We start from the raw sequence: 18732 nt of genomic DNA, 5'->3' as shown, positions 1-18732 counted from the left end.
CACCTAGTTAAAAGTGAATCTGGGGCAAATAACTAATTAGAAACTAAACATTTTATTATTAGAAATAAAATTGCTTTCCAAAAGAAGAAGAAAAATTTGTTATGCTATTACCCAAAATGATAGCCATATTCCTGTTTATACTTGAGAATGTCAAATGTAAATTTCTAAACTTGACTCCGATAGACTATATGACAGATGTTATGGAACAATTCTTAAAAAAGTATAACAATCCACATAATCTGTATTTTTCTTTTTTATTAAGATTTTAACTCCAAGAAAGAGATACGTTAGAAGAAGATTAGAAATCTGATTTCCTGAGCCCCGGTGTGGGGATCCGTGCGCCGACGTCCCGGCGAGGCGAGTCCCGGGCTGAAGGAGGCGGCTCTGGGCCGCGCGGAGTGCTGTGGCGGGTCCGGGCTGCGGCGTGTGCACGCCCGCCAGCTGCGCTAGAGATACGATCCTATCAAAAATTTCAGCTATAGCCCTTGGACAAGAAACTGAAATAATAGAAGCTGTGTACGATGCATTAGGGTATCGAAGAAAATTAATTTTTAATTAAATATTTGGAATATAAGAAAAGGTGTCTGAAAATGGGGCGGAAGAAAATACAAATCACACGTATAATGGATGAAAGGAACCGACAGGTCACTTTTACAAAGAGAAAGTTTGGGTTGATGAAGAAAGCCTATGAACTTAGTGTGCTCTGTGACTGTGAAATAGCACTCATCATTTTCAACAGCTCTAACAAACTGTTTCAGTATGCCAGCACTGATAAGGACAAAGTTCTTCTCAAGTATACAGAATATAACGAGCCTCATGAAAGCAGAACCAACTCGGATATTGTTGAGGCTCTGAACAAGAAGGAACACAGAGGGTGCGACAGCCCAGACCCTGATACTTCATATGTGCTAACTCCACATACAGAAGAAAAATATAAAAAAATTAATGAGGAATTTGATAATATGATGCGGAATCATAAAATCGCACCTGGTTTGCCACCTCAGAACTTCTCAATGTCTGTCACAGTCCCTGTGACCAGTCCTAATGCTTTATCGTACACTAACCCAGGGAGTTCATTTGTGTCGCCATCTTTGGCAGCCAGCTCATCATTAGCAGATTCAAGCATGCTTTCTCCACCTCCAGCTACATTACATAGAAATGTATCCCCAGGAGCTCCTCAGAGACCACCAAGTACTGGCAATGCAAGTGGGATGTTGAGCACTACAGACCTCACAGTGCCAAATGGAGCTGGGAGCAGCCCAGTGGGGAATGGATTTGTAAACTCAAGAGCTTCTCCAAATATGATTGGAAATACTGGTGCAAATAGTTTAGGCAAAGTCATGCCTACAAAGTCTCCCCCTCCACCAGGTGGTGGCAATCTTGGAATGAACAGTCGGAAACCAGATCTTCGAGTTGTCATCCCCCCTTCAAGCAAGGGCATGATGCCTCCACTTAATACCCAGAGGATAAGCAGTTCTCAAGCCACTCAACCTCTTGCTACCCCAGTAGTGTCTGTGACAACCCCAAGCTTGCCTCCACAGGGACTTGTGTACTCAGCAATGCCGACAGCCTACAACACTGGGTCTGTCAGCATAAAAAGACATAAGGCAAGCAGCTGTAAGAAAGATCTATTCCAGTTGTGTCAGGGGCCACCTTTCAGCTAGAACCTGAAAATGTGTGCAGGACTCAGCCATGCAGCTCAGGGAGAATGATCTGAGGAGAGGGAGCACAGAGTTGGCTGACAGAATGGAGACTGGAGAGATTACTCACTGACCAGCGCAGACCTGTCAGCCCTGCAAGGCTTCAACTCCCCAGGAATGCTGTCTCTGGGGCAGGTGTCAGCCTGGCAGCAGCACCATCTAGGACAAGCAGCCCTCAGCTCTCTTGTCGCTGGAGGGCAGTTATCTCAGGGTTCAATTTATCCATTAACACCAACCAAAACATCAACATTAAATCAGAACCGATTTCACCTCCCCCGGACCGAATGACTCCATCAGGCTTCCAGCAGCAGCAGCCACCACAGCAGCAGCCGCCACAACCCCCACAGCCCCAGCCCCGGCAGGAAATGGGGCGCTCCCCTGTGGACAATCTGAGCAGTTCCAGCAGCTCCTATGATGGCAGTGACCGGGAGGATCCACGGGGTGACTTCCATTCTCCAATTGTGCTTGGCCGACCTCCAAACACTGAGGACAGAGAAAGCCCTTCTGTAAAGCGCATGAGAATGGATGCTTGGGTGACCTAAGGTTTCCAGGCTCATGCTTATACTTTATGTTACTGCAGTGAACTGCCCTACATATCTAAATCGGTAAATAAGGACATGAGTTAAATATATTTATATGTACATACATACATATATATTCCTTTGCATATATATGTATGTGGGTGTGAGTGTGTGTATGTGTGGGTGTGTGTTGCATACACAAAATCAGGCACTTAACCTGCAAACTCCTTGTAGGTCTGCAGATGTGTGTCCCATGGCAGACAAAGCACCCTATATAGGCACAGACCAGTCTGGCACTTCCTTGGACTACTTGTTTCATAAGATAACCAGTTTTTGCAAAGAAACGTGTACCCATATATAATTCTCCCACACTAGCTTGCAGAAACCTAGAGGGCCCCCTACTTGTTTTATTTAACTGTGTGGTGACTGTAGTTATTTCAGAAAAAAATTGCTTTGTAGAACAGAGCAGTAGAAAAGCAGGAACCAAGAAAGCAATACTGTACATAAAATGTCATTTATATTAATTACCCAACCTGGCATGGGTCTCTATTGCAAAGGGGTGCATGGGAAAGGGCTGTTGATATTAAAAAACAAACAAAAAACAAAAAAGCCCCACACATAACTGTTTTGCACGTGCAAAAATGTATCGGGTCAAAGAAGTGATCTTTAGCTAATAAAAAAGAGAAGGTAGAAAATACGCATGAGATATTCAGAAAATACTAGCCTAGAAATATAGAACATTAACAAAATAAAATTAATATATTAAGTTATAATTGGAATACATCAGAAGTTTCTTTTTACATTCATATCTTAAACTGATTTTAGCTCATGTATATTTTATATGAAAGAAACACCCTTATGAATTGATGACTATATATAAAATTATATTCACTACTTTTGAACACATTCTGCTATGAATTATTTATATAAGCCAAAGCTGTATGTTGTAACTTTAATTTTTGTTTCTTGTTTTTGTTTTTAGAAAATAGCTTTATCTTGTTTTAACTTTTTAGTTTTATTTTAAGGGGAAAAAAAAACAAATATCTTGCAAGCAGAACCTTGGAAAAAAAAAGCCATGAACACTTATTATCTATATGTAAATTAAAAGTTGAGCCAAACTCTTTGTGTATATAGCATCTTAAATATATTATCACATTTGATGTAAGTACCTATGTATTGTATGGTCACCAGATTAAAAAGTATATTTTTGTGGATTGCCGCCGATTTGGGGGGGAAAGGCGAAGTCCTTATTAAGTAGAGTATTCACTGTTTAATATTTACTATTTTGTTAAATATACTGTACTTTGGATTTAAAAAAAAAAAAAAAGAAATCTGATTTCCTATCAGATCCTAATGAAAGGGAATAAGCTTAAATTAGGTGTCTCCTCAGAGGAATTTTATTTTTTTATTTCATTAGTGTACATAATTTGAAAAGATTATATTTTTAATAATAGCCAAGATCAATATTTAGGTGAAGTACTTCATTATTGCAAAACTAAAAATTTGGTATGCTGGCCTTGGTCAGTTCCAGCTTTCTTAAAACTTGAACATCTTCCTCACTTCTTCTATCTTTTTCGGATCAGGGGGAGGCTTCCTCTGGCTGCCAGGCTGCAGAAATTTCTTCACGTTGGGGAGGTTACTGATCTTGGTTTTCAGGGCCTGCAACACAAAAATCATAGCCTCAGGGGAGCTCAAAATCCAAACCAACTATTAGCACAACCTGGGGAATCTGGACCCCTTCTAGACAAAGACTGACCGAGTCCCTCCATCAGCAACATTCGAAACAGTTACACAGTGATAAAGATTAGAGAGAGGAAACAGCTCAAAGCTTTTTTTTTTTTTTTTTTTTTTTTCAGTATTGGGGATTGAACCCAGGGCCTTGTGCTTGCAAGGCAAGCACTCTACCAACTGAGCTATATCCCCAGCCCTCAACAGCATATTTCTGAAACATAATATTTAAAAACCTTAGTTTACAGTCTCTTAGACTTGAATCCTGTAAATTCACTTTCTGTGCAGTACAAAGAACAGCAACATGTCTGACAAATATCAATGGAGACAAGTATCCAAAGAAATGAAGACATGGGGAAATAGAGTTGGAAATGAAGAGAAAATATGAAGTCTAACCTTAGGCCAGTCACAACCAATCTTCACATTGAGAGACAACAGTTGGGATTGTTAAGGGATGGGAAACTAGATGTAGGGGGAAACTGGAGTCAAGAACACAGTGTCTAAGAATGTGAATCAGAACCAAAAGAAGGAGATCAGATCAAAGAGACCTGCTCAGATGGACTCGGTGTGCAAAGACAAGGGCATACCTGGAATAAAAGGAACCCCAGGGGAATCAGGAACAGGGACCACATGGAGTAGGAGGAGAGAGAGAGAGAGAGAGAGAGAGAGAGAGAGAGAGAGAGAGAGAGAGAGAGAGAGAGAGAGAGAGAGAGAGAGAAACACTGGGCTCTGGTTTTTTTTTTAAGATAAAAGGTAAAATATTTTTCTTGAATAGCATCCACCTCTTGAATTTCCTTGTATACTAAATCTTTCTTTCTTTTTTTTTTTTTTTCCTTTGAGGAACTGGAGATTGAACCCAGGGACACTACCACTGAGCTACACCCCTATTCCTTTTTATTTTTATTTTTATTTTGAGACAGGCAAGATCTCCATAAGTTGTACAGGCTGGCCTAGAACTTGAGATCCTCCTGCCTCACACTCCTGAGTAGCTGAAATTACAATTAGGTACCACCAAACCCAACTAACAAGATGCTTTTCATACTTCAAATCCAAGGTTGAGAAGTTCACTCTGAAGGCCAGAAGGAGGGGTTGAAGGCCTTGAGAAGGCTGGAGGTTGGACCCTCACCAACTCAAGGGTTCAAATATTAGATTCATAAAAGAAGATACAGGGCTGCCTCTCAAGGAATTGAGGTAGATCACCTTCAGCAGAGGGAAGTTGGCCAGAAGGCTAGAGTCAACCTCTTCCACATAGTAGAGAAGTTCAGTGAGGTGAATGTCAACCCTGCTCAGCTTGTTGCCAACAAGATAGTCTTGTCCATGGCTCTTCAATACCTGCAGAATATAAGGGGTGAGATTGTGAACACACACACAACTAGCTGGTGCCCCAGGTTGTCCCTGAACTTCTCAACTCAACTCTCCCCCTCCGACCCCCTGGATAGGTATGGAGCTGCAGACTTTTCTTTAGGCCCCCTGACTCATGAGGGACAGTGAGAAGCGGGGCTGCTCCCTCCTCTGTTATAGCCAAGGAGACCGTCATTCTCCTCCCCACATCCCTGTGTCGTTCATACCTCCCACCAGGACCTGCATCTTCTGCATGTGCCAAGGGCTGCACCCTGTTCCTGTCTGCCCCAAAACTTACAAGGGTGAAGCTCTGAAATCTGAGCATGTTCCTCTCCCCTACCTGGATCTTCCACACATGCCAAGGGCTTAACATCTGCTGTACCATATTTCCATTTGCTCCACACTCTGAAAGGATGCAGCCCTGACCCTCAACTCTATTTTCTCTGATGTCTTACGGGCAGTGGCTCCACCTTCATGGAAACACCCTTCCCCCAGGGGTAGACCATTTCAGGGTTTGTGTTTCTCCTTTCATCTGCTCTCATCACTTCCTTATTATCTCTCTAGGATCTGAATGAACTTGAATTGCAAAATTAGTTCTAACTCCTAACATACACTATGGTATAATCAACATGTGGAATTCTCTAGGTAGTGAACAGAACTGATACCTGCAAATTCCTTTGTAATGTATGAAAAATAATATGTTTAACTGACGAAGAGTGTTGTAGCGAGATGAACGCATATGACAAAGCCAACATCATAGGAGGTTTTCTTATCCACATGGTAACTGTGCATTCATTAAACACTTATTTCAACTTTTCTGGATATATGAAATTGGCATAATAAAATGTATCAGAAATATGTGATATTTATTTAAACATTCAATCAATATGAAAATTGTAGCATATAAAAGGGAAACACACATTTTGCCTTCATTTCTTAAAGAAGAACAACTGTTAAATGTTTTGATAAATGTCCTCCAGACTATGTGGGTATATGTATGTGTATGTGTGTATGTGTGGTGTGTGGTGTGTGTGTGGGTGCGTATGAAAATGCTAGTTCTATAATTTGTTAGATTACTCTATCATTTGTAATCATTTTTTGCTCTTACTTGTTACTTAGCATAAGTTACAATAGTTTTGATCTTGAAAAGTCCTCAGTTTACCTTCAGAGGGAAATCTTAACTAAGATAGGTACTATGCAATGATGGACCTTCCTTTTCTTACTTTGCATGGCTTTCCTCTTAAGCCTGAAAAGCCAGGTCTCCAAATCCTATAAAATTATTTTTTATAACATCTCCTTATCTAGCGCCTCCTGTCCATCCTCTGTGACTATCCTTGTTTAGAGACTTCTCATCCATTCTTGAAACACAACCGAACTCTCCTGATGGCAGCCAGTCTCATGTCTCCCTAAACGATGTGCCAGAGTAATCTGTGATGTGTTGTTTTCATCAGGTTGCTCTGGAATTAAAGCCCAAGGTGTTCCAACCTCTAGCGTGGCTCAGCCTTCTACAGGCCAAGTGCTAACTATCACCATGACATTCCATCAAATACTGAATTCTAGATTGGGGTAATAAATTGAACTTTTGCTGAAAATTATAACTTTGATAAATAAGTTATCTTCACAGTCCATTTTTATAAAATGCCTTGCAAGTTAGGGTGTTGCTCTGGTGTTCAAGAAGTCTCTCTGGAAGTGAAGGTCAATGTTCTATAAATGCAGCATTTATAGTTTTTTCCTTGCCCACTGACTCAGTGCCCAAACTGATCAGCCTCACTTACTTTTTCAAAGGCAGGGAGGTAACGGTTTGTTGATCTGTCTTTGATCAAGGCTAACTTAGCATCTTTTTGATCTGCAGGACATAGTGGCAGAATCATGATCATTTCAAGCAAATCTGCTATACCCTCTGCATACATATCAATCCTGAAAGACAAAGACAGCCAACAGTCAATGTTTCCTGCCTTAGACATTATAGTTTAAAAACATCGGAACATAGAGCTTCAGATGGTTGCCAAAAAGCTCCTGTTTAGTGGGTGCTTTTTATATGCTAGTCATTATTTTATGATTTTACTTATGTGTTAACATTTATTTCTTAGAACAATCATATATATCTAAATTTTTTGTTCTACTCTTCAAAGCATCAGTGGCTTGACCAGGGTCACTAATCAGAGAGAACATGGTAGAATCCTACATTTAACTGCAGATGATACACATAGGATTTACTTTCTCTGCTATGAATTGTTCTACCAAAAAACATGGTATAACTCCTATGGCTAACGTCCCACCTTCTATTAAGTTCGAGGTAGAGTCCTGGCTTAGCCTCTCAAACACACCCCTGCTCCTCTCTCATCCTGTTACACAGCCCAAGCTCATTCCATGTTCAAGGTTAGACATTCTCCCAATTATCTCTCATTGAACACTTTTCCACAACTTTCTCCACATGCTGTTTTCCCACCCTGGGCTTGTTCCCATTTCCCAGGAGTCCACTTAAAATGCCCCCTTATTTGGTGCAATATTTTATTCAGCTACAACTAGTACATATTTTAGGAGATCTTTTTTTTTCTGCCATTTCAAACTGGACTTTCTACAATTCTTTTGAAGTAATGACCTTCATGTTATATTCACATACCATAATTGTTGCCCCTTTAAAGCATAATATTAAGTGTGTATCAGTATATTCATAGAATTCTGGAAACATTAACATTCTCTAATTTCAGAACATTTTAATCACTCCAACTCCCTTTCCCCCCAGTCATGGGCTTTGGCAATCAGTCCCCTTTTCCCCTCCTTGCAGCCCCAGGCAATTGCCAGTCTATTTTCTACCTCTATGGATTTTAATGTAGTGAATATTTCACACAAATAAATCACAGAGTATGTGGCCTCTTTTGTGTCTGGTTTCTTTTATATAATGTTTTCAGAATTTACCCATATTGTAGATGCAACAGTAATTCATTTCTTCTCATGGTCAAATACTATTCCATTGTATAGTTATAGCACATTTTATTGCTCCATTTATCCATTATTAGACAGCTGGGCTGTTACCACTTTTTTTTTTTGAGTTATTAATAATGCTGCTTAGAACATTTTTATATGAGTATTAGTAAAAATAAATTTTCATTTCTTTTGGATATATACCTAGTGCTAGAATTGCTGGGTCACTGATAATTCTATAGCTCTTTGGAGGATCCCATAGTTTCATATAAAATTTTGTTTTGTTTTTAATCGAGCAGCTGCATCACAACAGGGAGGAAATCCCAGATTTGATGGGCCAAATCAAAACTACATTAGTCCTTCAAGAAATGCTTCAGGTGACCCTGTTATCTTGGGTACCAGTCTCTACTCACTTCCCATCAAGTTGACCCATCCATAGTATAAGTTGGTAACTTAGGTTTCTGGTCATCATTATCATATATCAGTCATTTGGATCCTTCCCTGCCCAGGACGCCTCCTGGACACCATCATACATGATATCCTTTGTCCTAAGCTGTTAGCTGGAGTCTAGCCTCCAAAGGACTGAGCACCTAGAATCACGATTCTACTATCCTCATGACTTCATGGCTTATCAGTGTTTGAAAACTCTGTCCCTGTGCTGAATCTGAGAACATCATCCTCTGCTATAATGCCACTCACTGAACATATTCCAAGATTCCTCTTCCCTCATCTCCACAAGACTCTGCCTCGTTGACCTCAGTGTATTTGCCCAGGCCCAGCCTGATACTGGTCATGATCCCCCTGCCAAGCTCCTATTCACTCAAGGAAGGGCCTAAATCTTTTCCATGTTATCTCTTGGTGTGAGAACAGAAAATAAACCGTACAGGACTCTCTCCTTCATGTCCTTCCCGTAGAGGTTGTATTTGGTGGCAATGTAGTTAAGAATGGCTCTGGACTGCACCAGCTTCATCCCATCGATCTCCACCATGGGCACCTGCTGGAACATCAGACTCCCATCTTGTGAAAGGAGAGAAGGAAAAAGAGAATGAAATGTCTATGGGTCCCATTCATTCATGATGAGAAAATGTTCATTGAAATGACTGAAGATACAAAAGGAAAAAAATTAATGCCTGGTAATCTTTCAAGTAAAATAGCATTTTATTTTTAGCTTCCTATAGTCCTTTTTCTCATCTATCCTTTTACTCTTTAGCCTATTTTATTTGTCTTTTGTTCCCAACCAAATTCATACTAAGTCTTTTGTGTGTGTATGTGTCTGTGTGTGTATGTTTAATTCATGATTATGAATATTTTACTAAGGTTAGGAGGGGCTGTGGCAGGTCTGCCAGCCACGTGTCATTTTAAGTGGGGAGCTTCCGAATTAAATTTTGTGGCGTTCATGATATTTCAAGTAGGTTCTTAGAGTTTTCTATGCTGAGGTCCCTTTCTGTGTTCTTTCAAGTCTGCTGTTTTACTGAGATACTAACTTGTGACTCGTCATAAATGAAAAAACTCTAGGTAATTGCCCCATCTATTTCTCCTCCTGCCATCTAATGCATGTCCCTGTGTGTGCTTTGGTGGGAGGACAGAGTAGGATCCTGAGCTGATGACAGCTCATTCTGGTGTAGAAAGCATGAGAAAGTAAGAAGAGGGTACCCACAGGCCTGGGAATGGTTCCTCAGCAATACCCAGAGAGGCCCAGACCTTTTTATCCCTGAGAGAATTGCCAGATCTGTTCAAGGAGTCCCTTCTTTACATTTCACCCCGACTCTACCACTCTACCATCCTACCAACACCATGCCATTGCCTGGTATTTCAACCTCATGCTGGATACCTTCATCAGGAACATTGAGATTGTTAGTCTTACCATTTTTTAACTTATCCAGATCATCTGGAGATTCTATAAACTTCTCTTCAAACTGGAAACAGAAAAAGTAAATAAGTTCTTATTGTTCACCTCATAGCCTCATAGCCTTTAAAACTTAAATACTTCCTTTCCAGTATTTAATATGGAGAGGTTAAAATTTCTGAGTTTGGCAGTATACACAGAGGAGTCTGATCATGACCACTTGGAACTTCAGATTAGATCTATCAAGGCAGGGGGCATGGGTCACACAAACTGCTCATTCTTATAATTTACACCCAACCTGACCCCACCAATGTCCATGGTTTATGAGTGATATCATGATTTATGATGGATGTCACTGGAGGATAGAGACTGGTAAATTCTTCTAGTTATGAAATTTAAGAATCTCAGGAAAACTTTTAATCTCCAGTCATATAGTACATGACCTTCTGTTATCTCCATTATGGGGCATGCAATGGGCCAACGATCATCTGAGAGTCTTCCACCATGAGACCGATAGTGTAATTTATATCACACCTTTCCTTTTTATAGTTTAAAAGAAATTTTTAATGATGAGAGGGTTGGAAAATAGATTTATAACTTGCTTGGTGCAAATGTTTGCATTGATTTCCATAATCCCACAGGGTTAGGCTATACAGATTGCAAAATGCATGGGTCATCAATTTACACAGTATGGGTAAAAACATAAGGGACTGTGGGTGGTCACCACAGGTGGGTAACCCAGATGGGTTGGGGTGGGCAAGTGTGAGGTTGATGGTGAGGCTGATGATGATGGATGGGGCTGTAATGATCAGCCTTTAGGCAGAGAAAGCTCAAAAGTTGTGAACAAGAGTCTCCAGTCAGCTCTTGCCCACCATCCTCAGTCAGCTGGAATGGAGAAGAGGAAGTCCCAGGCTATTGGCATCACACCTGCTTCGCCCTCTGCACTAAGCTCCTTCTCCCCAGAGGCTTGAATCAAATCCCTGAACCACAAAGCTGACAGCAGATGATGAAGAAATCAGATTATTCATTTATAGAAAGAAAATAAACTGACTGGGCCCAGTGACCCACTTCTGTGACTCTAGTAACTCAGGAGGCTGAGGCAGGAGGATTGAAATTTTAAGACCAGTCTCAGCAACTTAGTGAGGACCTGTCTCAAAATTCTTAAAAAGGATTAGGGATGTAGCTCAGTGCTAAAGCACTACTGAATTCAATCCCTAGTACCTTACAGATATCCAGTATCTATAGATAGATATGGACTAAGGAGATACAAGATATACACACCTGGAATGGTACTACAGTATTTTGAAGTTTTGTGCAATTGCTTCTTTATGAAAGGAAGAAAGAATCAAGCTACAAAGCTCCATGCATTTATGAAAGAATTGAGAAGGTGTATAATCCCATATGAGGTGAAGGGAGCACACTAAAATTCCCGTCACAGAATGTGACCACATCCTTTAACTTTCCTCTTCTACTCCCACTCACAGGACAAAATCCCGAGAGTGTCCATGATTTCCTCCCCAGAAAACCCCTTAGGCAGTTGCTGGGTTCCTCTGGTCTGACGGAAAAGTGATTTTCCTAGTGACGCGTCTAGAGGGCAGCACTCAGCACAGAACCTTACCCGCTTTTCCTATTCAAAAGCTAGAAGGAATGACCTTTTTCTTTTTTCTTTTATTTGTTCTTTTTAGATATACAGGACAGTAGAGTCTACTTGACATATTATACATACATAGAGTATGACTTCCTATTCTTGTGGCTGTACACTGGTAATGTATTCATATATGAACATAGGAGAGTTATGTCTGATTCATGCTTTCTTATTCTCATCCCCCCCTTCCCTTCATTCCCCTTTGTCTAATCCAATGAACTTCTATTCTTCCCTCCCTCCCCCCACTTTATTGTGTGTTAGCATCCACATATCAGAGAACATTTAGCTTTTGGTTTTGGGGGCCTGGTTTATTTCCCTTAGCATGATATTCTCCAGCTTCATCCATTTACCAGCAAATGCCATAATTTCATTCTTCCTTAAGGCTGAGTAAATTATGGCATTTACCAGCAAATGCCATAATTTCATTCTTCCTTAAGGCTAAGGCTGAATATTCCATTGTGTATATATATTCCACAATTTCTATATCCATTCATCTGTTGAATGGTACCTAGTTGGTTCCATAGCTTAGCTATTGTGAATTGAGCTGCTATAAACATTGATGTGGCTGCAGTACCTTGGTATGCTGATTTTAAGTCCTTTTGGTATATGCTGAGAAGTGGGATAACTGGATCAAATAGTAGTTCCATCCCAGGAATGGACTTTTAACCCTGTAAACTATTTATTCCCTCCCTTTATTTAAGTCACCAATTTGTCTGCACCCTCAGATATACGCAGACTGCCTGAGGGCAGGCACTGTCTGCCTTGTTCACCATGTGTCCTTAGGACTTAGCAGAGAACCTGGCATTTAATAGGTGCTTGACAAAATAATTACCAAACAAGTGCATTTTATTGTTAACAGGCAGGTTGTTACTCTCCACTCCCTCCCACCTCTCATTTGTGGTTTTTATTTTTAATTTAATTACATTTAGTTTCTTACACATTTTACCTTTTTATTGTGTAAGTTTCTGGTATCTACAAAAACATACATAAAACACAAGGATCTTCCTTTGCATCAGTCACCCAGTTCCAGTAATTACCAACTCACACTGATCTTATTTCCTCTCTGTGCCCATCTTCCCTCTCTCACTTGTGTCATAACATCAAACAAGTCTGAGGTCTCATATGATCTCATCCTAAACACTTCAGCGTGCCTCTAAAACTAACACCTATTTAAAAAATAATAATATCACACCTAAAATCACAAAAAAATCTCACTAAAAATTAACATTTTTTACATTTCACCTAGTATCTAGTCAATATTCATATTTCTTATTGCATGTTATAAACTATATTTTAAAGTTCATTTAAATACAAATAAATTTCACAGATTATGATTATTTGATGTCTCTGATTTCTTTAAAAAATATCTTTTAATATGATCAATGTGCATTATTTACATTACTCTGTATAATTAAAATACACTTATAAAATATAATTTAATTATTTAGGTGGCCTTTTTGCCAGGCAGATGTGATTTTCATTTGGTCAAGTCAATCTATTTCTTTCATAATAACTGGGAATATGTTTTATTTAAGGCACAACTATTCACAGGTTATCTAGTATAGAAGTCTCCTAGCTTAGAAAAGTATGTTATTGTCAGTTTCAGATCCAACAGAAGATATCCTAACTCAGAACCTACCTCCACTCCAGCTGCCGCCAAGAGCCACCGGATGGACTCCATTCTGCCCCGGGCATTGAAGTAGTGAAGCACTGGCTTTCCTGCCATATTATAGTCTCTTGTCTCACTAAATATGAATGAATGAGTGAGTGAATAAGTGAGTACACAAAAGAAAGATGCGTTTTAATTTATGGCTCATAATTCAATAGCACAGAGAGAGTATCTGCCTTCTTCATTGAAAGGTTGCAGGAGGACCCAGAAGATTTTCCTCGGCCCACATTCTCACCCGTCAGGGACCACCATCCTAAAATCTCACCAAACCAGTCTCATACTGCTATTTGCCCTCATTGTGTGGATGTAAACAGAACAGGCTGGATCCTACACTGGTGAAGGACCTGGCAGCTTGGAAGGAGGCCTGGAAAACCAGATGACGACAGAGGACGTAGTGGCTGACAGAAAGAAGGGGGCAGGAGCAAAGTCGCTCTCCAGCTCTTTGACTCCTATGCTGCATTTATTCAAAAGCATTAAATGAGGCTTAGTCTTCCCTGACTGTGGCCCACATCTAAATTCTCCCCACAGGAAAAGTGCTTATTTCTTTTTTATACTAAAATTCTATTTTTCCACTACTGAATTGTATTTTATAATCCAAGGAAGGGGTATTAACTTTATATTGTGAGGAATTTTATATCTACCATATAACAGGCAATTTCTCACTTTTATGTTCATTTAATCCTCATAAAATTATTTGATATAGAAACTTCATTATTCTAAGTTTGCAGAAGAGGATATTTATATCTATATATGTTATATGATACGATAAACCTGCCATTCAAATACACTTTTATGGCAGGCGTGATGGTGCACATCTCCCAGCAACCTGAGAGGCTGAGGAAGGAGGACTGCAAGTTTGAGGCCAGCCTCAGCAACTTAGTGGGACTCTGCCTCAAAATAAGAAATAAAAATGACTGGGGATGTGGCTCAGTGGTAAAGTGCCTCTGGGTTCAATCCCCAAATCCCCAGTACCAAAAAAAAACCCAAATATATACATATATATATATATATATATATATACACATATGCATATATATGTATATATGCAAAATAGGTATATGTACGTATGTGTATATATATTTACTTTTATTTATCAAGTACACTTTTATCTGTCCCCAAACTTTGGAACTTCTCTAGATCAGCATTTTGCAAACTTTGGATTAAGACTTATTAGTGGGCTGTAAAATCAATACCATAGTTTTTCAGACAGTATTTTAAAGTTTCATTATCATAGAAAATATCAGAGTGTGTCATATATAGCAAAGGTCAATATTTTATTTATTTTATTTTATTTCCAATTATGAGTATGCATATGTGACTGTGCTCTGGGTTGGTGCCAAATGTAAGAGTTACACTTGACTGGGCCTAGTACGAAGACATTTGTCACCTACTCCCAGTTTTTCTGCACTGTCGACCTTTTAGGTTGGATAATTCTTTGTTGTGGGAAGCTGTCCTGTGCATTGGAGTTTATTTACTACGTAGTATCCAACAGCATAGTACCTCCCTTTACCATCCACTCATAACAACCCAAAACATCTCTAGAATTTGTCAATGTCCTCTGGGGCTGCAGAATTGCTCCTGACTGAGAATCACTGCTGTATCCCAAGCTGTTTGGGAGAATAGCTCAGAGAAGGGAGTCAAAAAGAGCAGGTCACACAGTGGTCAAGCAAGTTCAGCAATGGGGTTAAGCAAGTTTTATCAGGGCTTCAAATACAAAAGCATAAGGTTCATTAAAAAGCAAGGATTCAATTGCCTGGACTTAACCGGAGACAATTTCAGACCTATTTTCAATTGCTAGATCTCTGGTCAGAAAACACTTTAAAATGTGTTTTGCAAGTTATAGTTGTTCAATATTTAGCACATTTGTATTTCTCTTTGCACAGTAGTTATATTTTAAAAAATCTGTGTGAAACTCAATTTTTCTGTATCAAAATAATTTAAATGTGCCAGAGGAAACTTTAACCTTTAATCTTTTTCTTCTTCTTTTTTAATGCCTTCTTTCTGCTTTACATGTAAATATATTGCTCTTTTTAAAAAATTTCATTCAAACTTCCTAACTAACATTAACAGAACAGTTTCCACAAATCAAGCAATGATAATAGCTGGAGGGAACAAGTCTACTTTGGTCCCTGCCCAATAGAGTCAGGACCACAGGTTGAAGAAACCTGACACAGCAGAATGTGCACCACAGAATGTGTGGCTGTCCTTTATGGGTTCCTGAGAATTCTACCTAAGACTCATCATTCCAGCAAGTCAGAGCCAGGGTGGACGGTTGCCAGACTGAGAATGAGGTACCTCCCCTTTCTGCCCAGGTGGGCTCCTACCTGCCAGGTTGGCATTATCCAGACTTAGCAGTTTTCTTGCTCCTGGCATGTCTGCCTTCCTACCCTTAGATTAGGGTTGTTCCTCATAGGTATCTAAAAAAGTTGCTATTAGCAATACTATAAAGTGCCTCCTCTCTATTGCATTTTAATCTCTTCTTCTACAGAAGATATAGGTTTTTTGTTTTTCATTTTGGGGTTTTTTTTCTCCATGAATTCTGGTTTGCCCTGCACAGGTGCCAACACTGGTATGACTTTTCACAAAAGGTCTGAGATTCTGAAGCTTTCCTACATAAGACATTGGTTTTATTCTTTTTATGTTGACAATTATTTGGGGGCATTACAGCCTCTCACTTGTTACTTGGTAACTGTGTGCCTCATGAAAGCTAATTAAAGCTCCACAGATAGATCACACTCTGCCTTCAAGAATTTCCAAATTGTAGATCTGGATGGGATCTGAGAAGTCAGCTAGCCCTTCCTCCAAATTGGTGATGAGTACTTTGAACTGTAGAGAGAGTGTGTGATTTTCTGATTAACTACTTAAGACAATGTCTGGATTTTAACCTAGTTCTTCTGATATTCGGAGTAGTTTCCTTCTGTTATATCTTACTGTTGAATTTTCCCAGCCTACAAGGTTACCATTTTCTTCCTTCCCTGCACACACATTAAAATGTGAACCCAGGAAGCAGAGAAGTAGTCACAGTCTTTTAGCACAGTACATTGGGCAACATTCAGTCCAAAATCTGTAGCTATTATACTGCTTTATAGCATTTCCTTAAAGGACTCATTATTTAAGAATACACTTAGTATACAGCAAAAAGATAATGAGCTAGGATCATAGTAATAAAATAGCCAATTTGGTTATAAAAACTGCTGTTTAAACAGAATAATTAAAGCGATGGAAGTTTCTAGAAACAAGTAGGATCAGTTCTTTGTCAGCCTAGCTGAGCGGCACATTTAACTTGGCAAATAAAAGGTAATTACAGATTCTCTTTTGAACTGGGTACAGGACAGTTCAAAAGAAGGGCATGGTTCTTCAGTTCAACTAAGAAATAAATCCAGGTCCACTTGCCCTACGGCCCCCACAGTTGGGTACATTTAGATTCACATGTGATTTTGAGAATTTAAGCTTTGCCCATTCTTGGGTCTCAGTAGCATTGAAGGAGAGGAAGAGGAGGAAGGAGGAAAACAAAGAGAAGGAGAGGAAGAAGGAAGAGGAGAAGGATCAGGAGATGGTGATGAAGGAAGAAGAACTTGCTACTTAGTGCCCAGTTACAAAGCAATATATGAACAAGCATGTGAAGTCAATTAGGGAAGTGTAACTTAGATTCTGATTGACAAGCACTGATTACAGGTTTCCAAACTGGATATTCTGCTTCAAGAAGCACACAACCATCCAGATACATGTTCTTTTCATTGCTCAAGTGGAACTTCCAAATTGGTGACCCTACCAAATTAAAATCCATTGTAATTGTGTTATCAACTCCTGTATGAATCACACTAACACATTCTTTAAATGGATAACACAACTTTCATGTTAGCTCCTACACACCTGCGTGCCTGTATTTTCAAATAATCGATAATGACACCATTTGTACTTTTCTTATACCATCAAATTCTCTGCCCTCTTCTAAATTCTTGGGTATTATTTTTCCTTAAAAACTAATAGACAACTCGTGATTTTCCCCCTGAGCATACAAGGAAAGCGATACAAGAACATAAAATGCTCACGCAAAGTACCACATTTAAAAACGTTTTCCTAGTGAAGCAAGCATGAGAACATTTACAAAGATTTTAAAAGGCAGTACTAACCTAATTCAAGTTCCACAGCCTGGCTGCTGAGCTTCTCAAGGCCAGCTCTGAGTAGATGTGTTAGCAGCTTTAATATGCTAACAACCCTTGCCCTCTGAACAGGGGTGGGGTCTAAATGGGGAACAGCCACTCCCATGAATTTCCAGAGTTTTATGCTAGATTAGAAAGAAAATGACAAATTTTACCTTTTAGAATTATCAGTGAATATTTAACAAGGGATTTCAAGTCTGTCCCAGAAGGTCATGGTCACTGAGGATCAGTTTTCTTAGGACACTGTTTTCAAAAGATTTCATTAAATAGACCATAAGGTTTATGGAAGATTAAAAACAAAAAACATGGGGGAAGAAAGAACTCATCATAAGAGAGCACTATCAGGAAAGGGACTTGATAGGAGTGGGAGGGAGCAACCTACATTATAAAAGGCTAAACTGTGAATACTGTTGCATAATTCCATAGACCCAAGGAATCTGGCTGACTTGTCTTAGCCCAGATGGGAAGACCCTGGCTTCCTGGTCAGGGTAATTGGCAAATCCTTATCTTATTGCCTGCACTCTTGCCCCTATTACCCGAGCCTTTGTGTACACTGTTGTCTCTGCTAGGAACACTCCTCTCCCCTGCTCTGAGGGGTCCTGTGCCTCTTCTGTCACATCACTCTTTGGACATGCTATGTTTAATACCTGTTTCCCCTGTCAACTGTGAGCTCCTGAGGGCATGACTGCCAATCATGGCTGACCACAGTGCCTAGCACAGAGAGGGAGCTTAATGAATATTATTAACTTTTGTAAAGAAAATTTGCTAACTTGTATAAATGTAGCTAGAGCAAGATGATAGGCTTAGATGTACCCCTCACTTTGCTTCAACGATTTTCAACCAAATTTAAAGAAAATCCCAGATTTCATCAACAAATAATTTAAGGTATGTCTTTTAATTTTTTTTAATTATTTAGATGATGAAAAAATTACAAAACTGGTACAGAGTTTGAAAATACCCCTTTAACTCCTGGGGTCTTTAATATAAACATTTTACAATACCATAGTACAATGATCAAAATCAGGAATTCAACACTAGGTAATGCTATTTATTTATTAAACTGCAGAGTGGCTTGGATTTCACCAGTTTTTCAACAGAGATCTTTTTGCTAGTCAAGGATGCCACCTCATACCCCACACTATATTTAGTTGTCATATCTACTTAGCCACCTCTGTGACAGGCTAACTTTGTCCT

The 18732-nt window shown here is 39.5% G+C and overlaps 2 protein-coding genes across 2 annotated transcripts; one reads left to right on the top strand and one right to left on the bottom strand.

Moving 5' to 3' along the window:
• The first annotated feature begins 359 nt into the window (after positions 1-359).
• Positions 360-2830, top strand: LOC306665973 (myocyte-specific enhancer factor 2A-like). Its single transcript, XM_079147677.1, is given in 3 exon segments — positions 360-1582; positions 1760-1911; positions 1914-2830. Coding segments are annotated over 3 exon segments (1473 nt in total). The 5' UTR covers positions 360-590; the 3' UTR covers positions 2243-2830.
• Positions 2831-3638: 808 nt separating this feature from the next.
• Positions 3639-17657, bottom strand: LOC306665969 (glutathione S-transferase A1). Its single transcript, XM_079147672.1, has 7 exons — positions 17509-17657; positions 13346-13451; positions 10080-10131; positions 9100-9232; positions 7066-7207; positions 5150-5281; positions 3639-3880 (listed from the first exon to the last, which is right to left on the bottom strand). Exons 2-7 carry the CDS (start codon positions 13430-13432, stop codon positions 3758-3760), a joined length of 669 nt encoding a protein of 222 aa, XP_079003798.1. The 5' UTR covers positions 13433-13451; positions 17509-17657; the 3' UTR covers positions 3639-3757.
• Positions 17658-18732: the final 1075 nt, after the last annotated feature.

The sequence above is a fragment of the Sciurus vulgaris genome, assembly GCF_902686455.1.
Source record: "Sciurus vulgaris genome assembly, chromosome: 7".
Taxonomy (NCBI): Eukaryota; Metazoa; Chordata; class Mammalia; order Rodentia; family Sciuridae; genus Sciurus; species Sciurus vulgaris.
The sequence above is the reverse complement of the archived record's forward strand: the minus strand, read 5'-3'. Positions and strand labels throughout refer to the sequence as shown.

What these genes read in the sequence shown, in the direction of transcription:
- LOC306665969 (XM_079147672.1), bottom strand. Translation starts at nt 13,432, where the DNA reads ATGGCAGGAAAGCCAGTGCTTCACTACTTCAATGCCCGGGGCAGAATG. An exon ending in GACATGAAGGAGAGAGTCCT is followed by an intron (nt 7,208 to 9,099) that starts GTACGGTTTATT and finishes TTTGTCTTTCAG; the next exon opens with GATTGATATGTATGCAGAGG. An exon ending in ACCTCCCTGCCTTTGAAAAA is followed by an intron (nt 5,282 to 7,065) that starts GTAAGTGAGGCT and finishes TATATTCTGCAG; the next exon opens with GTATTGAAGAGCCATGGACA.